This window comes from Coregonus lavaretus (genome assembly GCF_964263955.1).
Source record: "Coregonus lavaretus genome assembly, chromosome: 39".
In the NCBI taxonomy this organism is placed as follows: Eukaryota; Metazoa; Chordata; class Actinopteri; order Salmoniformes; family Salmonidae; genus Coregonus; species Coregonus lavaretus.
The window spans coordinates 23,121,405-23,147,801 of NC_140026.1; the positions used below are offsets into that span (position 1 = coordinate 23,121,405).

Below are 26,397 nucleotides of genomic sequence, written 5' to 3' on the forward strand. Positions count from 1 at the left end.
CTTTGTCTCCTTTATTGACGGTTGTTTAACATTAACAAGAGAATGCAGGGGTTGAAGCTTTCAGTGCTTTTCAGACTCTCCCTAAAGGAAGATAAACATAAAAAACTAATGGAAAGTGCAGTCTTCATCAACCCTACACACTCAATTACTAGCATAATGATAACTTTAAGTCCAAGACTTCCAAACACTGAAAAATATTATTGTACCAGAAATGTGTATTTATTTTAACATAAAAAATTAGCTGCTTAAGTGAGCAGTCAAGGTGTTCATGGGCTCACTTTAGGCAGTACAACTACACACACAGTTTAGTTAAGGCAGCTTTATAGTCAATCATAGAGGTATTAGGCAGAGAAGGTGGAGGAGAGAAGGCTTAGTTTGTTGCAATAAATGAAGGATCATCATTTCCGACATTGGAACAACGTTTTGAGGATATACTGATGGGATCATGCTAAACAAAACACAGCTTATAGCACAATGTATTTTAGTAATAAGCATTGTGTGGGGGCTACCCAAAACATGAGCATGTCAATCTAGTCCATTGAACCCGATTCGTTATTATTATTATTTTAAATTTTTTAGTCATTTTAGCAGACGCTCTTATCCAGAGCGACTTACAGTTAGTGAGTGCATACATTTTTCATACTGGCCCCCCGTGGGAAACGAACCCACAACACTGGCGTTGCAAGCACCATGCTCTACCAAGTTATTTGGTGCAGATTAGAATAAAGAGGTTGTCATTGGCAGGCCAAAGCCGTAGAATCACAGTGTCTATGTGAGAAGAACGTGCATATTTTCAATACTGTATTGTGATAAGCCACTCTAACGTTATGTCTCATCCTTGGAAGAGATGGTTTTGGTACCATTAGACAGTGGTGAGGTTTCAAGCTACTTGTTGACCCCAATGACTGTTAAAGGTGTATTCTCTGGCCAAATTGTCTTAAATTATGGTGAACAGTGTTACTGATGTTGCACAGCCAGTTGACTATGCATTGAGAAGGTGAATGCTGATTTTGATTAAGCCCATTGAAAATGAATACTGAATGTCGAGGTTAAAAGTGGAATCAGGTTATTGGCCATCACATAGCTGGACAGGGGGTTGCTATAGTCATTTATCAACTAATACTGACCACAATTAAATAACACAATGAAAAGGTACTAGTTATAGGGAAGATTTCAGGTTTCTAAACCATTTCTCAAGTTAGAATGTTTTTTCTTGTGGAAGCCAGAAGTTGGGGGCTGTGGAAAAACAGAGGTTGGGATGTGGAAAAGCCTGAGGCTGGTTTTGGGGCTAGGGCTTATTGGCGAGGATCGTCTGGGGCAGGGATCCTTTCCAGGCTGGGCTCCATGCCCCAGATCTCCCGGGCATACTGGGAGATGGTGCGGTCACTAGAGAATTTACCACAACCGGCGATGTTGTGGATCACCATCTTGGTCCATTCTTTAGGGTTCTGTTGGGGTGGATTGGAAGAGGGGAATTCAAACCATTGCAGAAGGAAGGAATACTGTTATGTTATATATGTGGGAAAACTCTTAGAATTGACAGGGGAATAGTCAAGTCACCTTTTATTTACAGTGCATTTAAACAGGTCTCAATACACTTTACAAAAAAGAAAGAAATTAAGAAAGAAAAAAAAATAATAATAATTCAGTCAATGAAACACTGACCTTGTAGAGAGCACTAACTTTGTCCTGGCATTTGATGTAGGCTTCGTAGTCAGCGAACACCTTGAATCTGCAACACAAACATCATGCTCGGTTTGACATTGTATGGCTGCGTGTATAACTGTAGAGTACAGTGTGTCAGCATTTTGGGTATTCTTTCAGTGACTCAGTGTTTTCCCCCACCTGTCATGATGCAGTAGCATGTTGACAATGTCCTTGAAGAGGTCATGCTGGTCGGGACTGAAGTATCCACCAGAGATCTGGTCCATGGCCTGCTTCAGCTCAGGAATGCGATTGTAGTACTCCATGGCATCATATCTGGAAGATGGATAAATTAATAAAGAAAATAAAACATAATTTTTTCCATTATGTCACCACAGCTATCATCATTTCCAAGTCATCCCCCCCAAAATCTCCTTCCGTTCTATCCTTCACCATTCCCAATGTCTTGGCTTCTCCACCAAACTTTACCAAGCAAGCATCCTTCCATGTCATCCAAAAGTTCTCTCCATAGCTATCATCCAATGCCAATCTTTTTGTCTTCTCAACCATCACTGACCAGAACCTCTTCATCCATCCATCCACCCACCCACTCACACCCCCCCACTGTCTGACCCGCTCTTGTCCATGGCGTCCACGTCATCCACCCTCATGCCGAAGATGAAGAGGTTCTCCTCCCCGGCCTCCTCAGCCATCTCTACGTTGGCTCCGTCCATGGTGCCGATGGTGAGCGCTCCGTTCAGCATGAACTTCATGTTGCCAGTTCCAGACGCCTCTGTGCCAGCTGTGGAGATCTGCTCAGATAGGTCGGACGCAGGGATGACTGAGTAGAGAGAGAGAGAGAGAGATGGGGGTGGGGGGGAGAGAGAGGGAGAGGGACAAGGATAAACAGAAATAGAGAGATGTGACCAGGCAGAGAAAAATGTGTCTTAGAACCATTAACAAAATTTGGCGGGCGCTAGCTAGCTCGAAGTCTGAAACAAAGAAGGTAGACGTGGAGGGTCACTTAGCTCCTATGGGAGCATAAATAAAGGAAGCAACAATTATGTGACTTTTTTACTTTTCTCGGCCAGAGTGACCTTGTAGTTCTCCAGGAAGATGACTTTGAGGCGGTCGCCCACCACCTCGTCGTCGTTGACAATATCTCCAATGGCCGTGATCAGCCTGATGATCAGCTTAGCAGTGTGGTAACCAGGGGCAGCCTGGGAAAAATGGAGAGAAACATATGGAAGCACATGGATGCCAAAATCTCATACAGGGAGGGCACAAAAGATTAGCCTGGTCCCAGATCTTAAAAACGATAGTCGTTGTCTCCATAGGAGTTTGCAAGACAGCTCAAACAGTTAGACCAGGCTAACAAAGATATCTTATGACTAAGATTTTTACAATACACTGTGTATCCTTGTGATGTAATCACACTTTAATTGCTGCTCACCTTTCCTCCAATCATGATAGTCCTGGGGGTCCAATTCTTGTTGGGCTCCTTCTTGATGCCTGATTGAAAAAGAAGACAGGTTAACTTGGTTTACTGAATAATGTCTCTCACTAGAGCTGTGAAAGAATGGAGTACCACTCACGGTTGTAGAGAGTGATGATGTGCAGGCAGTTGAGCAGCTGCCTCTTGTACTCGTGGATCCTCTTGACTTGAACGTCGAACATGGAGTTTGGGTTGATCTTCACCTTGTAGTGCTCCTCGAGATAAGCAGAAAACTTCAGCTTGTTCTCCTACAGATAGAAACAGGTGTTAGGAGGAGTGATAGTCATTGTCTCAGACTGAGATGGTGACTGAAATGACTGACAACATATTAATAGAGACTGTTGTGTTCTGACCTGTTTGACCTTGGCGATGTCCAGAATCAAAGAGTCGTCGTCCACAAACTTCAGCAAATTCTTCAGTTGGTCCAGATCGCGGATGTAATCCTCACCAATCCTCTGCACATTCAGAAAGACCCATGTTTAGAAGAATTATATCAAACACTACTGTTACAGCCACTCTTCCTCCACTTTAGCTGTATTCTCCACCACATACCTCTGCGATGACTTCAGCCAGTCCAGGATTGCACATGACCAGCCAGCGTCGGGGTGTGATGCCATTGGTCTTGTTCTGGAACTTGTGGGGGTCCACCTCGTAGAAGTCCTTGAACCTGGGGACACAATGAGCGATTGATCAAATGCCACTCTACATCTCCTTGACCAATGGGATAGCAAAGTACAGTATAGCTAACGGCAAAATAAAACAACGGTTTTCGTACAGAGTGGCCTTGATGATGTCCGAGTGGATGCGGGCCACTCCGTTGACAGCGTGGGAGCCCACGATGCACAGGTGGGCCATGTTGATCTTCTTCTGGTCGCCCTCCTCCACCAGGGACATGCGGCGCAGACGGTCATGGTCCCCAGGGTAGAGTTTAGCAATGCGCTGAGGGAGAAGGGACAAAGGATTTTATAGTAGTTGTACAGCCCTTCCTGTTTTGATCACGTTAGCGAGAGATGCTAGCACATAAATATTGAGGCAATGTTTTGGACTGCATCTAACTCTTAATCCTCTAAAGGCCCTGAAGACTGTACGTCGGATTCAGTCTTTTATCACGTCAAACTGTGCAATGTTCCCAAATTAAAATCTTGATATCAACCTGGCCAGATTGTAATATTTGCTCCAGTTCTGTTGTCACATTCTGCGATTGGCTTGTGAGGCTATGTCAGCTGACATAGGCTACGTAAACTGCAGCAGTTTATTTGATCTGCATGTGTCAGCACCAGCAGCACAAGTCTCACTCTATGCTTATGTGCGAGTGAAGTGAATTCGGAACAACTGAAAGTATGCATTTTAGAAGTAGTTTTCACATACAAATATACACTATATATACAAAAGTATGTAGACACCCCTTCAAATTAGTGGATTTGGCTATTTCAGCCACACCCTTTGCTGACAGGTGTATAAAATCGAGCACACAGACATGAAATCTCCATAGACAAACATTGGCAGTAGAATGGCCCTTACTGAAGAGCATAGTGACTTTCAACGTGGCACCATCATAGGATGCCACCTTTCCAACAAGTCAGTTTGTCAAATTTCTGCCCTGCTAGAGCTGCCCCGGTCAACTGTAAGTGCTGTTATTGTAAAGTGGAAATGTCTAGCTCACAGAACAGGACTGCCGAGTGCTGAAGCGCGTAACACTCACTACCGAGTTCCAAACTGCCTCTGGAAGCAACGTCAGCACAAGAACTGTTCGTCGGGAGCTTCATGAAATGGGTTTCCATGGCCGAGCAGCCACACAACATGCGCAATGCCAAGTGTCTGCTGGAGTGGTGTAAAGCTCGCCGCCATTGGACTCTGGAGCAGTGGAAATGCGTTCTCTGTAGTGATGAATCACGCTTCACCATCTGGCAGTCCGACAGAAGAATCTGGGTTTGGCAGATGCCAGGAGAACTCTACCTGCCCGAATGCATTGTGCCAACTGTAAAGTTTGATGGAGGAGAAATAATGGTCTGGGGCTGTTTTTCATGGGTCGGGCTAGGCCCCTTAGTTCCAGTGAAGGGAAATCTTAACGCTACAGCATACAATGACATTCTAGACGATTCTGTGCTTCCAACTTGGGGAAGGCCCTTTCCTGTTTCAGCATGACAATGCCTCCGTGCTCAAAGTGAGGTCCATACAGAAATGGTTTGTCGAGATCGGTGTGGAAGAACTTGACAGGCCTGCACAGAGCCCTGACCTAAACCCCATAGAACACCTTTGTGAGGATTCGGAACTCTGACTGTGAGCCAGGCCTAATTGCCCAACATCATTGCCCAACCTCACTAATGCTCTTGTGGCTAAATGGAAGCAAGTCCCCGCAGTGCTGTTCCAACATCTAGTGGAAAGCCTTCCTAGAAGAGTGGAGGCTGTTATAGCAGCAAAGGGGGGACCAACTCCATATTAATGCCCATGATTTTGGAATGAGATGTTCGACGAGCAGGTGTCCACATACTTTTGGTCATGTAGTGTATGTCCGAACTCAGAATTAAATAGGCTTCCCCAAAAGAACATGGTCGCTGAACATTTATTTTGATTGCCGATTTTGTACATTTATCAAAATCCCACCAGGTAGCCTGATTTTAGATGTATCATGTAAACAAGATTATACGGGAAATCGTTCTTCTTGCAAAGTATGAAAAAGTTTAAAACAAACTATTATATTAATCTGACTATTCACAATAATCGTCAAGTGCCTTGTTTATTTATTTTTATTTTACCTTTATTAACTAGGCAAGTCAGTTCAGAACAAATTCTTATTTATAATGACGGCCTTGTGGCTGAGGTCAGTCACCAGGATTGGCTCGTAACATCAGCCACACTATACGATAAAGGCTCAACATTTCTGACACTGCCAGAACTTTGTCGGAGCCTACGACCACACGTAGTGGTACTTAAATCGGCAGACCTGGACCCTGTCACACTGAATGAGCCAAGATGTCTGACAATCGTTTACGACCTAAGAATTTTCCCATGATGCAGACATTTTGTCTGAGACTGCAAAATCATTACATTTTACATTTAATCATTTAGCAGACGCTCTTATCCAGAGCGACTTACAGGAGCAATTAGGGTTAAGTGCCTTGCTCAAGGGCACATCGACAGATTTTTCACCTAGTCGGCTCGGGGATTAGAACCAGCGACCTTTCGGTTACTGGCACAACGCTCTTACCCACTAAGCTACCTGCCGCCCCCATCATGGCATAAGACGGCTAAAATCGTACAGTCTGGAGGGGGTAAGATCCATGTCTTTATTCTATGACCCACACTGTAATATGGAGTGATCATTTAGGTCTCTCTATCTCTCTCACTGTCTCTCTCCTACTCCACCCCCCTCCCTCCCTCCCTCCTTCTTCTTCTCTCTACCTCCAGGTGGCGTCGGTTGATCTCGAAGATGATCTCCAGGTGTCTGGGCAGAAGGTTTTGGAACAGGTCGATGGGCCAGCGCTCCAGGGCCTCAGGCAAGACCGTATGGTTGGTGTAGGCACAGGTACGCGTAACGATGTCCCAGGCCTGAGAGAGGGGAAAAATACAACGATTCATGTAGTAGGAAATTGTCTTAGTGAATGTTTGGTCAATCAATTCAGGGGCATCAGAGAGGAAAGTTTGAAGCGAGAGGTTTCAAATAAGCCCAATGTGTTTCTACGGGCTTATTTTAGACCTAAGCTTGTCACCTGCTTTCCCGCCTTTGGGACAACGACGCCCATTGTTAGGGCGGAGACATGAGCATCTGGTAAGTATTCTTTAAACTTCTATTTTTAGTGCAACGCTTTTGCTTAAGCAGGGGGACCAGCACTATACCTTCTCCCATGTCTGGTGCTCCGTGTCCAACAGGATCCTCATCAGCTCAGGGATGGCCATGGCAGGATGGGTGTCGTTCAGCTGGATGGCCACCTACAATATAGGCAGGAGAGACGACATCAGCTCAAGAGATGCAATACAGTTAGGGAAGGAAACTGTTGCATATGGTCGCATAGTCTCACACTCCGCCATTGTGTCTTTGGCATAGTACCGTAGAGTGGTCAATGAACAAAGACATTTGGAGAATATATGGTGCTTTGATACATATCATCCAGTTACAACATAGTCTAGGACGCTAAGGATATCTATCGTATCTATCTTACCTTGTCAGGTAGGGTGGACAGGTCCACACGCACAACCTCAGTGGAGCCAAACTTTGAGGACTTGAAGCGACGGACGATGTCCTGCAGTGTGGCTGCCACCACAAAGTACTCCTGCTTCAGACGCAGCTCCTTGCCCTCGAAGAACTAGGGTCAAACACAGAACCACAGTCCATCACACTTGTTTATTATGAATTCCTCATAACAGTGAATTGATGGCTGGTTAAATAAAGGTTACATAAACACTGGGTTCTACTCACGTTGTCATTAGGGTAGAGAACACGGGAGATGTTCTCAGCCAAGTTCCTGTCCAGCACAGCCTGAATGTAGCCACCAACATTGACTGTAGAACGGTAGAAAAACCTCTGGTCACATCATACATTTAAAATGCCTTGCTCTGTACTGTTTTTCAGCTCCAATCCTGACAATCTGATTGGTGAATTAGATTACTGACAATAATATTACAAAGGTTGTAAAGATTTTAATTCATGCATAATTGAATCAGCAGGTTTAAGCAATAAACCAGACAGGCCCAAACAGTCCAGAAGTAACTCACAGTCTTTAAGGTTAAAATCACAGGGGGCCTTGGCGGACCACAGTCTCATGGTGTTCACAACGTTGTTCCTGTAACCAGGAACTGGGGTGTCATAAGGAAGGGCCAACACTACCTGTCAACATAGCAGGATCATGTATTGTTTAGTTATGTCGGCAATGATTATTATTTCTATGTTGTATCCTCTTTATGTAGTCTCTCACCTGTGTGTCAACCCATTTCACCCCTTCAGGGGTGTGCTCCACTCTGCCGTAGAAGTGGACAGGTCGCATGTACTCAGGGCGGGCCTTCTCCCAGGGGTTGCCGTAGCGCAGCCAATCATCAGCCTCCTCTACCTGTGAAGATATGTCAATCACTACAATGAACTATGTGTTGATTATTATGACTATACAGCATCATGAATCTACTATGAGTAGATTACAAAAATTTGAAAATGTAAGAAATTATTAATCATATAATTAGACCATCTAAAGCACATGACTCCAACAAGCACCGAAAAGTACCATATACACTCATAGACATGTACATAAATATAGTCAAATTTGCCAGTCAGTCAAACTACCTGCCAGCCATTGACAATTTTCTGGTTGAAAATGCCAAACTCATAGCGGATGCCATAGCCATAAGCTGCCAGTCCCAGAGACGCCATGGAATCTAGGAAGCAGGCTGAGAGCACAGGTGGGGAGGGGAGGGAGAGATGAGATGAGGTGAGGGTTGTCCAGACCACTGACTGAGCATCACTGTCATTGGCTACACTATTTGTGCGGGGAAGAAGCAGTGAGGTAGACTAATCGAGAGCCGAAGAGGAGGAGGAACTCACCGGCGAGACGTCCAAGGCCACCATTTCCCAGGCCGGCGTCCTCCTCAATGTCCTGCAGCTCCTCCATGTCCAGACCCAACTGATGAAGACGAAGATACATTGTTAAGATTTATAGTACTTTATTAGCCATTATACATTATAGGATGGAGGGAGGATAGAGCTACATTAGTGTAATAAGTCAAGCTTTTGCATCTGAATACAAAAGGATGGGGCAGTGTTCAATCTCAGAGTAGGGCCATGTACCTGAAATTCTTACATAAGAAAGTATTATTGAATCTTGCATAAAGTGTGAAAAAAAGCACTCATTGTCAGTGTCATTAACGTTCAATGTGCCAGTTCTATACCCTCTAGAGTGTATGTCACAGACAATGTACTAGGTTGAGGTAAATATGATGGAACACTGTCATGGGCCAGAAGGGTCCTATGGCCTAAGGCCTATCCGTCAGTCACCTGATAGGTGGCCTCATCACAGGCATTCTCTAGTGCCAGGTTCACCATGGTATTCTGCAGGGTGCGCCCCATGTAGAACTCCAGGGACAGGTAGTACACACGCTAGAGAGGAACAACAGAGGAAGGTACATCAAGGAAAGTTACTGCAATACAGTACAGTACAGAATATCATCTACATTCAACACACCTTCAGCCATCCAACAGTAGTGGGCCCCCATGTGGTTGCCCTGAGAAATGCAAAATGATCTCTGCCTCATTCTACTAGTGGCAGCAGCCAAGTAGCCAAGAGGAGAGAGCAGGTGCTGGCAAAAACAGCAGTGCTATTCTTGGCGACCAGTCAAGCAACAGCTCTTTCTGAGAGAGCATTGGAATGAGTTCAACTAACTCACAAGCCTCTATTAATACCGCCAGTGTACACCAAAAACTGTTTCAAAAGAAAAAAGTTATTTATAACACAATAACCTATGTAAAGAGTGCTGCAAACAGTGCCAGTTTGTTTACTTACAGTTGAAGTCGGAAGTTTACATACACTTAGGTTGGAGTCATTAAAACTAGTTTTTCAACCACTCCACAAAGGTCTTGTTAACAAACTATAGTTTTGGCAAGTCGGTTAGGACATCTACTTTGTGCATGACACAAGTAATTTTTCCAACAATTGTTTACAGACAGATTATTTCACTTATAATTCACTGTATCACAATTCCAGTGGGTCAGAAGTTTACATACACTAAATTGACTGTGCCTTTAAACAGCTTGGAAAATTCCAGAAAATCATGTCATGGCTTTAGAAGCTTCTGATAGGCTAATTGACATCATTTGAGTCAATTGGAGGTGTACCTGTGGATGTATTTCAAGGCCTACCTTCAAACTCAGTGCCTCTTTGCTTGACATCATGGGAAAATCAAAAGAAATGAGCCAAGACCTCAGAATTTTTTTTTGTAGACCTACACAAGTCTGGTTCATCCTTGGGAGCAATTTCCAAACGCCTGAAGGTACCACGTTCATCAGTACAAACAATAGTACGCAAGTATAAACACCATGGGACCACGCAGCCGTCATACCGCTCAGGAAGGAGACGTGTTCTGTCTCCTAGAGATGAATATACTTTGGTGTGAAAAGTGCAAATCAATCCCAGAATAACAGCAAAGGACCTTGTGAAGATGCATGCTGGAGGAAACCGGTACAAAAGTATCTATATCCACAGTAAAACTAGTCCTATATCGACATAACCTGAAAGGCCGCTCAGCAAGGAAGAAGCCACTGCTCCAAAACCGCCATAAAAAAGCCAGACTACAGTTTGCAACTGCACATGGGGACAAAAATCGTACTTTTTGGAGAAATGTCCTCTGGTCTGATGAAACAAAAATAGAACTGTTTGGCCATAATGACCATCGTTATGTTTGGAGGAAAAAGGGTGCAGCTTGCAAATTTTTTTAGCCTCCTGAGGGGGAAGAGGCGTTGTCGTTCCCTCTTCAAGACTGTGTTGGTGGGTTTGGACCATGATAGGTCCTTAGTGATGTGCACACCGAGGAACTTGAAGTGCTTAACCCGCTCCACTTCAGCCATATCGATGTGAATGTGGGCTTGCTCGGCCCTCATTTTCCTGTAGTCCACGAATAGCTCCTTTTTCTTGCTGACGTTGAGGGAGATCTTGTTGTCCTGGCACCACACTGCCAGGTCTCTGACCTCCCTGTAGGATGTGTCATCATCGTCGGTGATCAGTCCTATCACTGTCGTGTCTTAATGATTGTGTTGGAGTCGTGCACAACCACGCAGTCATAGGTGAACAGGGAGTACAGGAGGGGACTAAGCACGCACCCCTGAGTTGCCCCCGTGTTGAGGGTCAGTGTGGCGGAAGTGTTGTTGCCTACCCTCACCACCTGGGGGCAGCCCGTCAGGAAGTCCAGGATCCAGTTGCAGAGGGAGGTTTTTAATCCCAGGGTCCTTATCTTAGTGATGAACTTGGAGGGCACTATGGTGTTGAATGCTGAATTGTAGTCAATTAACAGCATTCTCACGTAGGTGTTCCTTTTGTCCAGGTGAGAAAGTGCAGTGTGGAGTGCAATAGAGATTGCGTCATCTGTGAATCTGTTGGGGCGGTATGCGAATTGGAGTGGGTCCAGGGTGTCTGGGATGATGGTGTTGATGTGAGCCATGACCAGCCTTTCAAAGCATTTCATGGCTACAGATGTGAGTGCTAAAGGGCGATAGTCATTTAGACAGGTTACCTTGGCGTTCTTGGGCACAGGGACTATGGTGGTCTGCTTAAAACATGTAGGTATTACAGACTGGGTCAGGGAGAGCTTGAAAATTTCAGTGAAGACACTTACCAGCTGGTCACCACATGCTCTGAGTACGCGTCCTGGTAATCCGTCTGGCCCTGCGGCCTTGTGAATGTTAACCTGTTTAAAGGTCTAACTCACATAAACTACGGAGAGCTTGATCACACAGTCGTCCGGAACAGCTGGTGCTCTCATGCATGGTGGTGCAGTGTTGCTTGCCTCGAAGCAAGCATAGAAGGCATTGACGCTTTGCCTGTTTGATGGTTAGTCGGAGGGCGTATCGGGATTTCTTATAAGCGTCCAGATTAGTCTCCCGGTCTTTGAAATCGTCAGCTCTAGCCTTTAGCTCAGTGCGGATGTTGCCTGTAATCCATGGCTTCTGGTTGGGATATGAACCTATGGCCACTGTGGGGACGACGTCTTCGATGCACTTATTAATGAAGCTGGTGACAGATGTGGTAAATTCCTCAATGCCATCGGATGAATCCCGGTACATATTCCAGTCTGTGCTAGCAAAACAGTCCTGTAGTTTAGCATCTGCTTCATCGGACCACTTCCGTATTGAGCGCGTCACTGGTACTTCCTGTTTGAGATAGGGTCAGATTTGACAAATGGAGGGCAAGGGAGAGCTTTGTAAGCATCTCTGTGTGTGGTGTAAAGGTGATCTAAAGTTTTTTTTGCCTCTAGTTGCAAATGACTCTTCCGCTTCAGTATTTCTAAGGTCACTCCTTAAGTGATAATGCCTGAGAAGCCAGTGTTTGGAGGATATATTGGCATGGGTGTTGTTAGGCCCGAGACGAAGTTGTGCCAATATGTCCTCCAAACACCGGTTTCGAGGGCATTATCACTTTTATACAACAGGTTACCAACATATTTAAATAATGATCTACATATTTTCATTAAAAACATTATTTTGATGAATTTATTCATACTATTTCATCCTTCCACAAGATATAGTCCCGACACAAATCTAGGGTTGCTACCCAAGCCAGCTGGTCGTTCATTCTATCGGTTCGGTTGCCAGAGACGCGACCCAGTCGTTCAGTCTTTTTGTTCTGTATCTATGGACGCGACCCAGTCGTTCATTCTAAATGTTCCATTGCCATACTGGCTGGCAACGTTCTTATCCCTTGCTTGCTAGCTAGCCAACTACGGTTAACTTACAGTCACGTCAAAGAGTGCAGCCAGAATAACAGAAAAGTAGCTGCATTTGCATTTGTTTAAGCTGTTTTCTAGTTACTGTTATTTGGATACATCCATAACAATGAGCTAATGAGGCGCAATTTTGCCTGGCATAAAAAATGTGCTCACTCGTCAGGACACTGTTGTTCAGAGGAGTTAGCCAACAACACAGCTAAAACAATCACTTCAAAAACTGAAGCTGGAAAGACTGCAAACTAGCTTCACTTTGTTTCGTTTTACCTTTTTTCAATAGACATTTTGCTGGAGATCGAATTTGAATATTGAAACAATGTTGCAAATGTCGGAGAGACAGACAGCAAGGTTTATACGAATATCCACTGCTGAAAACTAAATGTTAGTCTAAAAGAAATGTGAGATAATGTCTAGATGCTTTTTATAGTGGAGATCAAGTTTATAAATTGCCTGGCTGGGCTGATGAGACAGTGGATTGCGCAGTCAGATGGAACAGAGTAAATAGGCATTTTAACGTAATAGATTTAGCCGGTGGTAACTTGTGGAATAGACACCGGCTGGAATGCGGTTTTAACCAATCAGCATTCAGGATTAGACTCACTCGTTGTATAAAGTGCTATAACATAATTGATCAGGATGGTGTGTTTGGTATCCTAAATGAAAAGCTAGGAGGGAACGACACCCGAGACTTCGATTGACCTGTGACATTTCAAATGTGGTTTTTCAACAATAGGGGGCCATGCAAACGAGGGCATGTAAAGCAGAGCTCCCTACTGTCCCATTGAGTATGACTATGATAAAGTGACAAAGGCATCTAGTCCCTTGTTAAAAATAGCAGCAATGGTGGTCCGTTCTAAAAGGTTAGAGCGACTAGGGTGTTGCCAATCATTGGTGGAGATGGGGTTACATAAACTCTCTAAATAACAGGATGGATACTATTACTAATAGCAGTGTTACTACTATTACTACAGCTATTCATGCATTCATGCATTAGTAAACTTGAAGAATGGATGATTATTATTATAAGAAACGGAACGAATACCAAAAATGTAATTGAAATCTTGATGACCAGGGGTTATCAACTAAGCATTAGTGTAAACAAATGATTATATATTTCTTAGGTGGCATGGGGGTATTGGCCAAATATGTTCTCAGGGTCTTTACTTGATCACCCTGTTGCAGGAGAACTGCTTATGTCGATTATGACTTTACGCCGATTAATCTAAACAGACTAAGGTGTTTATATGACTAGTAATGTCATAGTCAAACCTACTGCATGGCCGTGCACAGACCTTTCAGGGGGCAGGTGCTCAAAATGACTGATTGTGATTTATCTTCAATGCTCTTAAAATCTTAAATAATAACTTAATAATATAATATTCATAATCTTCTAACTCATGATATATGACAGGCTGGCTTGTGTGGATATTTTAGTATATTGTGGTTAGCTAGAGTCTAGACTACCTGTGTTGCTGCTGCTTTGACACACGTCCAACTCCCGACTGAAGGGATGGAGTTGAGTCAGCGGGTCATTGATGCAGCCGATCCTCTCTCTTTCTGCATCTCTCTGCTGCGTGTATCAGCCAACCAGACCGAATATTGATGATGATGTAAATCAAGTGTTTTCAAGCGTTAATCAAATGTTTTGCTGCTGTTGCAGTACTGTTGATATTTAAACTAGGTAGCTAGCTACACACTCGACCCGTGACCGACAGAGCAGACTGGGAAACAGTTCTAGATTGACGTCTATCCATGTCCTAAGGACGTCGGGAAATGCCTTCAAAACTGGCCACTAGGGGCAATAGTGAGCGCTGTTACCATCAAGTAGGCTTGGGTTTCACTAGGGTTTTGCTAGGGTGTTGTGGACAGGGGTGGCCCCATGATATTGGATCAAAAGGTTGTGTGTTCGATCCTCTTCTTGGAAGCTGTTTTTTATTTTTTATTTTAAACCCTATCCCTAACCTTAACCCTTACCTTAACCATTCGGAATGAGTGCCTAAACTTACGAGCAGCAGGAGCAACAAAAACACTTCGAAATGTAAAGTTTGGAGGACGTGGATGAACGTCTAACCCTTGCGCGCAAGCTCTGTACAGGTCAGACCAACAGCCGCAACAAACGGACTGGGTGGGCATAGAGGGTGGCAAACTTGATGATGTCATGACGACTTGCGGGCAGTGGGTTCAGTACAATGAATAAAACTGTATACAAAAAGAAAATTATACCACCATCCAAAAGGGCACTTGGCGAGTGGGAGGGCAAATGAGCAAGTGGGAGGCACAGATAGACCCCTATCTGTGCACGTGCCTGGCCTACTGCCATAAGCAGTTTAATATTGAATTATTAGTGTGCATGTAAACATACTCATTGATCAGTTTTCTTGATGCTACATGTAGTTGTTCATTGACACATAATTTTTTGCACCTTTTGTGCACTTGTTTTTTTATGCGTATTAACATTTACATTTACATTTTCGTCATTTAGCAGACGCTCTTATCCAGAGCGACTTACAAATTGTCATCACAGTCATATTGGCACTGAAAGGTATAGATAGTTAGACATAGAGCTGGTGCTAAACTGTAACATCCTGCTAAGTGACCAATAAAGGAGCTGCTATAGAAGGAGAAGGGATGTTATTGGTGCCAGAAGCAGACTCAGTCAAGACAGCCAATAGGCTACAGATGGGGACATGCATGGCCGTTCAATAGTTACATTTGGTGCATTATCCCCCCCCCCCCCCTTCCCCTGTACTGCTGTTTGGAAGCAGGTTGAGACTAGGTGAGCCATGCATTGAGTCTGGATTTTGAAAACCTTAAGAAATGTTTTGTGAATCCAGACCCTGCAACTTTGGTATTAGGTAAGAGAATGCCACAAGGCCGGCTTGAGCAATGAACGGAAACGATGTGCAACAACTAGACAAACAGAGACACAGCCTGAGAGAAAGTCTGTTTGGGCCATCCAGACAGATCTGAGACCAGGCTACTAGAGACAGATCTGAGACCAGGCTACTAGAGACAGATCTGAGACCAGGCTACTAGAGACAGATCTGGGACCAGGCAACTAGAGACAGATCTGGGACCAGGCTACTAGAGACAGATCTGGAACCTGCTTTTGAGTTAATAATGCTTGCTTGTTTGCCTACTAACTTGACCTACTATATTGTTTGATGCTTGCCCCACATATAATGCTTCACTAATAGCCACTGCCAATTTAGCCTGTTCTAACTTTGGCCTACCACACCAAGTTATTGCATCCCACTTTTGAAATTCATATTGTTATCTTGTTGCTATATTTGCATATAGTGAGGGAAAAAAGTATTTGATCCCCTGCTGATTTTGTACGTTTACCCACTGACAAAGAAATGATCAGTCTATAATTTTAATGGTAGGTTTATTTGAACAGTGAGAGACAGAATAACAACAAACAAATCCAGAAAAACGCATGTCAAAAATGTTATAAATTGATTTGACCCCCTCTCAATCAGAAAGATTTCTGGCTCCCAGGTGTCTTTTATACAGATCATGAGCTGAAATTAGGAGCACACTCTTAAAGGGAGTGCCCCTAATCTCAGCTTGTTACCTGTATAAAAGACACCTGTCCACAGAAGCAATTAATCAATCAGATTCCAAACTCTCCACCATGGCCAAGCCCAAAGAGCTCTCCAAGGATGTCAGGGACAAGATTGTAGACCTACACAAGGCTGGAATGGGCTACAAGACCATCGCCAAGCAGCTTGGTGAGAAGGTGACAACAGTTGGTGCGATTATTCGGAAATGGAAGAAACACAAAATTACTGTCAATCTCCCTCGGCCTGGGGCTCCATGCAAGATCTCACCTCGTGGAGTTGCAATGATCATGAGAACGGTGAGGAATCAGCCCAGAACTACACGGGAGGATCTTGTCAATGATCTCAAGGCAGCTGGGACCATAGTCACCAAGAAAACAATTGGTAACACACTATGCCGTGAAGGACTAAAATCCTGCAGTGCCCACAAGGTCCCCCTGCTCAAGAAAGCACATATACAGGGCCGTCTGAAGTTTGCCAATGAACATCTGAATGATTCAGAGGAGAACTGGGTGAAAGTGTAGTGGTCAGACCAAAATCGAGCTCTTTGGCATCAACTCAACTCGCCGTGTTTGGAGGAGGAGGAATGCTGCCTATGACCCCAAGAACACCATCCCCACCGTCAAACATGGAGGTGGAAACATTATGCTTTGGGAGTGTTTTTCTGCTAAGGGGACAGGACAACTTCACCGCATCAAAGGGACGATGGACGGGGCCATGTACCGTCAAATCTTGGGTAAGAACCTCCTTCCCTCAGCCAGGGCATTGAAAATGGGTCGTGGATGGGTATTCCAGCATGGCAATGACCCAAAACACACGGCAAAGGCAACAAAGGAGTGGCTCAAGAAGAAGCACATTAAGGTCCTGGAGTTGCCAAACGTCAGCCTCGAAACCTTAATGACTTGGAGAAGATCTGCAAAGAGGAGTGGAACAAAATCCCTCCTGAGATGTGTGCAAACCTGGTGGCCAACTACAAGAAATGTCTGACCTCTGTGATTGCCAACAAGGGTTTTGCCAGCAAGTACTAAGTCATGTTTTGCAGAGGGGTCAAATACTTATTTCCCTCATTAAAATGCAAATCAATTTATAACATTTTTGACATGCGTTCTTCTGGATCTTTTTGTTGTTATTCTGTCTCTCACTGTTCAAATAAACCTACCATTAAAATTATAGACTGATCATGCCTTTGTCAGTGGGAAAACTTACAAAATCAGCAGGGGATCAAATACTTTTTTCCCTCACTGTAGCTTCTTTCATGTATATGCATTTAGCATATTTCTTTGTGGATTTTGATGTGGGCTTGGGGTTACGGTCTTGCTGGAAGATCCACATGCGGCCAACTTTCAGCCTCCTAGCAGAGGCAACCACATTTTTGGCTAAAATATCCTGGTACTGGGTAAAGTTATTGATGCCGTTGACCTTAACAAGGGCCCCAGGACCAGTGGAAGCAGAATAGCCCCATAACATCAAAGATCCACCACCATATTTTACAGCAGGTATGCATGAGCAAAAAAGAAACCCATACCTACCTACAAATATGGTGGTGGATCTTTGATGTTATGGGGCTATTTTACTTCCACTGGTCCTAGGAGCGTCTGCTAAATGACAAATGTAATGCACTAGTAATGTTTAGAAATCTTCAGAAGAAGTGAGCCTTCCTTCTGTTTAGGCAGCTGGTTGTTGTGTTTCAGATCTTGGAGGCGGGTGAGGTGGTGGAATGTGTGACAGTGGAGCCCTACATGCTGGGGGACTTTGTGAAGCTCACCAACAACACTACTAAAGTGGACAAGAGGTTCAAGGCCTCAGAATACGGCATCGATTTCAGATATCAGGAGGCTGAAACTTGGCCGCAAGTGGATCTTCCAGCAAGACAATAACCCCAAGCACACATCAAAATGGTTAATTAGTCTCTGGACTTGAAACCCAGTGGTTTGAATGGAAGAGAGCAGTCCATAAGAGCAGACAAACTATATTTACATTTTAGTTATTTAGCAGACGCGACTTACAGGAGCACTTAGGGTTAAGTGCCTTGCTCAAGGGCACATCGGCATATTTTTCACCTAGTCGGCTCAGGGATTAGAACCAGCGACCTTTCGGTTACTGGCACAACGCTCTTAACCACTAAGCTACCTGCCGCCATATCAAGGATCTGGAAGGATTCTGTATGGAGGAATGGTCTAAGATCCCGCCCAACGTGTTCTCCAACTCATAAAATATTTTAGAAAAAGGCTCAGTGGCATTATCCTCGCAAGGTGAGGTATTGAAAGGTATTGAAAAGAGGGGTGTCAATCATTTTGACCCCTACCTTTTTGAGAAAAAAAGTATTACTTGTTAAACAAAATCGCTTTCTCTGAGCAATTGTATTAGTATAAAATAATATAATTTCCAAATGTTTTGGAACATACAATATAGCTCAGTATTTTAATTATATTTTACAGTAATTTTTGTAATCTTTATCAAGGTTCCTATCAAGGTTCCTAACTCAGTTGCCGGAGAGGAAGAAAACCACTCAGGGATTTCACCATGAGGCCAATGGTGACTTTAAAACAATGACAGAGTTTAATGGCTGTGATAGGAAAAACTGAGGATGGATCAACAACATAGTTACTCCATAATGGGATCCTTAATATTAAGAAAAATCCCTAACCTAAAAAGTATGTTTTTTCCCCCCACATAGTTAACATATAATAATATAAAATTATAAATTATACATCACAGTGCAGTTATCACAAAACATTATTTTCCATGTTATAGCCTAACTAGACTATATGGCTATAAAGGCCTGGAGAAAGTTGTGTAATTTAAATGAAAACCAGAGAGGAAGAGGCAAACTTTAGCCTACTTTGGTGAATTTGCAAGGCATCCAAGACAATTAAGACATTGCAAGATGCAGATTACCAAGACATATGCGCATGGTTCTGCCTGCCCTGCCTCTCTCTCCCTCGCGCTGGCCTGCCTGCTCTTTCTCTTCGCTAATGGCCTGAGTGTGTGTTCAGTCTTCAGTCTGTTGCATGTAGAATATCCTATTTTAGGCTATTCATTGGACCGATGTCGCCGTGCGAGCACGGGGTAGGCTACTCTTCGTTGCTGAGTGGGTGGGGGAGTTTTTGTCTCATAATATGAAATTAGAGTTGGCTACCGGTATAGCCTGTATCAATTACCCTTTACAAATCGAATGGTATGTGCAGTGGCACTTTTAGCATGTAAATCTTTTTTATGCATGCCAGCAAAGCCACAACACAACACTAAACAATACATTAATTGCACTATAACAGTGACAAACGGTGCCGACAAACTGTTGGGGCCTACATAAAGCTGTCCCAACAGCAGAGCTTTCTTTTTAGCACCATGGAGTGAATCCTTACCACCGATACACCTGGCTATCAAGGGAAGGACGAGCGGATAAGAGCCAATCCGATTAAGACATTAATGAGCGAACTAGGACGGCCGTAGTCAATATAACTATTTGTTCAGCACTTTTGAAATGTACAGCAAAATATTTCAGAACATTGGCCGTTCTTACAGTATTCTCCTTGTACACCAAGTCAGAACCTTAGGATAAATAAAGGGGGCATATAAGCAGACAATGAAAGCTTACAAAATTATGTGATTACATTTCTCCAAAACAGGCTATCGCTACATGTGCATCACCAAGTCAGAACAGTAGGCTAAGTTTGTCACACCCTGATCTATTTCACCTGTCTTGTGCTTGTCTCCACCCCCCACCAGGTGTCTCCCATTTGTCCCCATTATTCCCTGTGTATTTATACCAGTGTTTTCTGTTTGTCTGTTGCCAGTTCGTCTTGTCTCGCCAAGCCTACCAGCGGTTTTTCCGTGCTCCTGTTTGTACAGTCCCTGTTTTCTAGTCCTCCCGGTTCCAAACCATTTCTGCCTGCCCTGACCCTGAGCCCGCCTGCCATACCATTCTGCCTGCCCTGACCTCGAGCCTGCCTGCCGTCCTGTACCTATCTGACTCTGACCTGGTTTATGAACTTCTGCCTGTCCTCGACCTGCCTCATCTGGAAGGTGACGCGGTGGTCCTTCTCCTTGGCATATTTTGTCATTAAACTTTGTCATCAAAGTCTGGCATGCTCTGGATTTATGGTGCTTTCAAGACAACTGGGAACTCTAAAAAAAACAAGGTTGAATCATGACGTCAGTGATCTTCAGGTCGGAGCTCTAGAAAGAGGCCCGGGTTTCCGACTTGGAATTCCGAGTTGGATGACCGTTAAACTTATTTTCCCAGTCAGAGCTCGTTTTTTTCAGAATTCCCAGTTGTCTTCAACTCACTGAAGTCTGAGATTTCCCAGTTCCGTGTTTCCAGTTGTTTTGACGTGGCAGAAGTCATGCTGGATTGACAGCATGGCCAATGTATTCAACCTTTTCTGGCCCATGGTGTGTTGCAAGTGAATGTTTATCCTTTTAAGCTTGGAAAAGAGACCCTTAAACCCAGACTTGGACCACACACCCTCTCCACTGAATAGCAGGCTAGTGATTGCTTTGCAAAGCTTGCAGTTAGCCACTGATTCCTTCCAAACCACTCATTGTTGAATTTGCCAATTCCAACTTGTTGAGTAATGTTTATGTCTAATGGCCGATAAGCACTGATACATTTTATCTATAATTTCTCTTCATATGACAAGGATTGAAAAGGATTTGCCAGTAGATTGCCACTTGATTAATGATGATGACTGCTTGTCTAGCTTGCTAGCTAAGATTTTGAAAGTATGATGTTGACATGATCAGTCCAATCAAAGCTACGGTAGATATAACGTGATTTGACATCATTTTATCTTTGGCCAATGACCTTGAGCCTTCTTGGATGGGCACTTCTAATGTAAATCTATGGCAGCACCCAAGGGGCTTGAATTTTCGAGCTCTCCCCGTAGATTTTGCGGTGATGTAGTGTCCCCATGAGTGACAGAACTGAGCCAATCACGGCGCAACTAAAGAACATTACCAACCCCTACGCTTTTCCGCTGGCTGCCCCACCACCACAGAAAACACTGAGCTAGGCTGAAACACCTGCATTTTGGAGATGCCTTACTCAAGAAAGCAAAAAACAGACCAGGTTTGTATGCGGCATTATTAACTCAATAATATTTATTTTTTATTTTTTGCAAACTGATATGCAACACTTATTAATGCCAAAACAGCCCAAATGATATATTATAATAATATACACTACCAGTCAAAAGTTTGGACACGCCTACTCATTCAAGGGTTTTTCTTTATTTTTACATTGTAGAATAATAGTGAAGACATCAAAACTATGAAATAACACATATGGAATCATGTAGTAACCAAAAAAGTGTTAAACAAATCAAAATATATTTTATATTTGAGATTCTTCAAATAGCCACCCTTTGCCTTGATGACAGTTTTGCATTCAGGCCAAAGAGTTCAATCTTGGTTTCATCAGACCAGAGAATCTTGTTTCTCATGGTCTGAGAGTCTTTAGGTGCCTTTTGGAAAACTCTAAGCGGGCTGTCATGTGCCTTTTACTGAGGAGTGGCTTCCGTCTGGTCACTCTACCATAAAGGCCTGATTGGTGGTGTGCTGCAGAGATGGTTGTCCTTCTGGAAGGTTATCCCATCTCCACAGAGGAACTCTAGAGCTCTGTCAGAGTGACCATCAGGTTCTTGGTCACCTCCCTGACCAAGGCCCTTCTCCCCCGATTGCTTGGTTTGGCCAGGCGGCCAGCTCTAGGAAGAGTCTTGGTGGTTCCAAACATCTTCCATTTAAGAATGATGGAGGCCACTGTGTTCTTGGGGACCTTCAATGCTGCAGACATTTTTTGGTACCCTTCCCCAGATCTGTGCCTCGAAACAATCCTGTCTCGGAGCTCTACGGACAATTCCTTCAACCTCATGGCTTGGTTTTTGCCCTGACATGCACTGTCAACTGTGGGACCTTATATAGACAGGTGTGTGCCTTTCCAAATCATGTCCAATCAATTGAATTTACCACAGGTGAACTCCAATCAAGTTGTAGAAACATCTCAAGGATGATCAATGGAAACAGGATGCACCTGGGTAAAATTTCAAGTATCATAGCAAAGGGTCTGAATACTTATGTAAATAAGGTATTTCTGTTTTTTATTTTTAAGAAATGTGCAACAACAAAAAAAAGACTTTTCACTTTGTCATTATGGGGTATTGTTTGTAGATTCCTGAAAGAAAACAAATATTTAATACATTTTAGAATAAGGCTGTAACGTAACAAAATGTGGAAAAAGTAAAGGGGTCTGAATACTTTCCGAAGGCACTGTATGCTTAAATCATCATAGTTATTTTTATGCGCTCTAGAGAACAACATATACTTTGTTTTACCTGCATTCAATGCTAATTTCAGGTCAATAAAGTTTTGCTGTAATACAATGACGACAGACTGTAGTTCAGATAGAGCCTGGTCAACTGTGGGGGCAATAACAAACACAACAGTATTATCGGCATACAAGTGCAGGCTACATTTTTTTTTTTACAGACAAGTCGATATTGTTAATGTGAACAGTAAAAAGTACAGGACCCAGAATCGACACCTTTCGTAATATCCATGAAACCTGATGTAACACCATCAGTAGATACACATTGAGTTCTATCTATCAAGTAATTTTTTTACCAGTTACATGTAGCCTGGTCTAGGCCAATTGAGGAATGCCTTTGAATTAGCAGTGAGTGATCAACAGTATCGAAAGCCTTTGTCAGGTCAATGAAGAAGACAGCACAATGTTGCCTTTTATCCATACAGTTAACCACATCATTTATAACTAGGGATGCAGCAGAGATAGTGGTATGACCTGGTCTAAAACCCGACTGATGTACATTTAGAATACATTTCAAAGATAAGAAAGATCTTCGCTGAGAATTAATCAAGGATTGTAATATTTTAGCTAGGCAAGAAAGTTTAGAAATTGGGCGATAATTATTTAGGGTCACCACCTTTGTGAAGGGGGAGTACATGGGCCGCCCACCAAACCTTGGGGATGGTACCAGATATAATCGGCAGGTTAAAAATATGGGTTAATGATTCAGCAATAAAGGGGGCAGAGATCTACAGCAAAAATGGATCAAGCATATCAGCCCCAGTGGATTTCGTTTTTACATCAATCTTAAGCAATGCATCTAGCATATCACAGATAGTAAATTGTTTAAATGAAAAAAAAAGATTCACTAGAATTCATTAAGAGTGTCTCAGTTGTTTGAGAAATAATGCAATACCTAAATTATTCGAGAAACATTTGATGACAGCGTTGTTCCAATAGCTACATTTACGTGGAACTTGCAATGTGTTGTAAATTGGCCAAAGGTATGGACTCTATTGTACAAATATGTGCTCAGTAACAAAGTGAGAGAAACACGCTCTCTAATTTGTAAATATTAGAAATGTAAATGAGAAATTCTTGGACAGAATCACTTTAACATGTATTTTTCCAATGTGTGTATGTAACTATTTTCTGGGTAGACCTTCAACTGGACTTGGGGAAAATATTTGGTAAAGACATCAAACGGCAAGTTTATGATGTTATATTTCTGTTCAATAATCCAAGGTTCTCAACTAATGAACAGTATGTGATGAATTTGTTTATAATTCTTGCTCAATATTACTTCCATAAAATGACATTCTTTAAGTAAGAAAACATAATATTCAACATTTTTAAAGGTTTAAATTAAATAATTACTTTGCAACATTGAATAATATGCTCTGAAAGAATAAGAAAGTAATGAAATCTATTGCTACTCTTAAAATTCTAATAGTTCGCCTAATGTCAGTTTATGTGACAAAACAAGCAAGTATTGTGTAGAGAATCGTTGTACCTTCTAAACCGCTGTGAAATATATTTTATATATCAAAAGTATTGTATTTTCAGCTGTTTGAAGCTGGTGTACAAACCGGAAAGTAAAAGACACAAAAACGTAAAGAACAGGAAGCATAGAAGCGCACGTAGAACAGATATACCGCTTCTTAGACTTGCTTTCAATGAGAATGACAGATCTATAGCTCACATTTTTATGTGAATTTGGTCGGTCGCCCAAAAAGTTGCATATTGCAGATTTAAGCTTTTTAAATGTATTTGAATGTAAAACCCTGTATGTATTTTTGTTATGTGTTTGTGATGTTTTGTGTTACAAAAATCTATACATCCTTAAAAATGTAACACATTTAAATTTGCATTCTTCAAAATGTATGGAATTTCTATTAAGAAAAAACTTAGTATGCGAACGTGAGTAGATTATGTTGAGAAAGACGGGCGTCCATCTTGGATGCTGTCTCCAGTTGATTTAATAACTCAGTGATTAAGAATGAGATATACAGAAATGTACTGAATGGTTTCTCATCCAGTCATGCAACATCATGATGTAGCCTAACTCGCAATGGGCTTTGATGGAGCGCTCAATGTGGAATTTGGCAACCATGACCATTTTCACTGCATAATCACATTGAGGATTAAATAGTCTACTTTCCCCTCAATTAATTTATATTATGAGCATAACATTTCTGTAACTTTAGCGTCTGAAGCGCATCCCTAGGCTAGAGTCTAGACTAAAGCCTAATTTCACATAATGCGCTGTGATATTTCCCTGGGAAAGCCACCCCCCTTTCCCCGGAGTCTGACAGAGGCGCAGGCCTACGTGCCGAAGCTTGCAATACGAGCCGAAGATTGCGAGGGGACCGGAACACTGTGTCACTGCGGCAACCCGGCTGCTTACCTTGGGGTCTTTCTCATAGTAGTGCTGCTGCGTCCTGATCCATCGGCCAACCAGATGGTCGCGCACGGTGTTGGCCAAGGCGAAATAGTAGTCTCTTTTGGTCGCAACATTTCGGTCCTTTACGAGCGTAAAGTGGAGATGGCGATTAAAATTAGTCTTGAGGTCTGAAACATTTTCCACTCCTGCAAGCCCTCGCACCGATATCTGCTTTCTCTTCTCCTGGTCTGTCAGTGGCTTAGGCATCTTGGTAAATGCGTATTTTCTATGTACGACGGTAGATCCGAATGGCAAATATCAACCTAGGCTGATAAGAGAAGGCAAGTAACTAACTGTGTTACGCCTGTGCGTGTCACATTGTGCCCTGCCTCCCTCTAGCCAGTGGGGTTTACACTAGATAGCACAGCCACAAAGTCTATATCGTAAAGATTCAATAAAACAAAAAATTGCTTTTTGGTCTCATTTTAAGGTTAGGCATAATACTTGTAGACTTTTACTCAAGTAGGATTTTACTGGATGACTTTCACTTTTACTTGAGTCATTTTCTATGAAGGTATCTTTACTTTTACTCAAGTATGACAATTAGGTACTTTTTCCACCACTGATTAGAACCCAAAATATAATATTATTTTACTCTAATGTTTGTAAACAATGTAAATGTAAACAAACACTCTATAGCCTCAAAACATAGCTAGAGTCCTTAATTGAAACAATAACAAAGTCACCTACCCTCTGTTTTGGTAAAAAGCTGAGGGATGGGCCTGGAGAAATGTAACTACTCTCAAATTCATAGACAGTGCTATGGATGCAAGGACTGACCATCCATGATATCAAAATTATAGTTTTATGTTTTGAGGCTATACAGTGTTTGTTTACATTTACATCGTTTACAAATATGGGAGTAAAAGAAGCTAATATTTTGAGCTCTGATGCAGTATGACAGTTGAACTAAACTCATGAATTTATAAGTTATATTCTTCAAGAATCAATATAAATCAATACCTCCAAAAATTTATGTAGCAACTGCAGATTCCCTGTTTAAACTGTCTGTGAGCCTAGAATCCCGTTCATCATCCATATTTGACATTTCCCACACAATCCTTGCTCACTTTTGCTTCTTTAGTTCAGCTGGCACTAGCACCAGCATTACTTTTTTTAAACATTAACATCTGTTAATTTGGTAGCCCACATTTTGCTGCACCGCTTTGAGAGCTTTTATTTTGTTCTCTGCACCACCTTTTAATTTCCTACCGGTCATTTTGGCAACTTCAGTAGGAACGGACTGGTTAACTGGCAGTTTGACTTTGAACTTAACTTAATACAAAAGTATGTGGACAACCCTTCAAATTAGTGGATTTGGCTATTTCAGCCACACCCGTTGCTGACAGGTGTATAAAATCGAGCACACAGCCATGCAATCTCCATAGACAAACATTGGCTCTAGAATGGCCTTACTGAAGAGCTCAGTGACTTTCAACATGGCACCTTCATAGGCTGACACCTTTCCAACAAGTCAGTTCGTCACATTTTTGCCCTGCTAGAGCTGCCCCGGTCAACTGTAAGTGCTGTT

At 42.8% G+C, this 26,397-nt stretch overlaps 1 protein-coding gene across 1 annotated transcript; it reads right to left on the reverse strand.

Annotated features, from left to right (window-relative positions):
- On the reverse strand, positions 1-25,193 carry LOC311113046 (glycogen phosphorylase, muscle form-like). Its single transcript, XM_084156173.1, has 20 exons — positions 24,831-25,193; positions 9,120-9,221; positions 8,670-8,748; positions 8,412-8,515; positions 8,053-8,184; positions 7,853-7,964; positions 7,557-7,639; positions 7,300-7,443; positions 6,977-7,069; positions 6,542-6,688; positions 3,915-4,078; positions 3,692-3,806; positions 3,493-3,594; positions 3,240-3,387; positions 3,098-3,156; positions 2,723-2,864; positions 2,278-2,485; positions 1,846-1,980; positions 1,666-1,732; positions 1-1,448 (listed from the first exon to the last, which is right to left on the reverse strand). Exons 1-20 carry the CDS (start codon positions 25,071-25,073, stop codon positions 1,296-1,298), a joined length of 2,532 nt encoding a protein of 843 aa, XP_084012299.1. The 5' UTR covers positions 25,074-25,193; the 3' UTR covers positions 1-1,295.
- Positions 25,194-26,397: the final 1,204 nt, after the last annotated feature.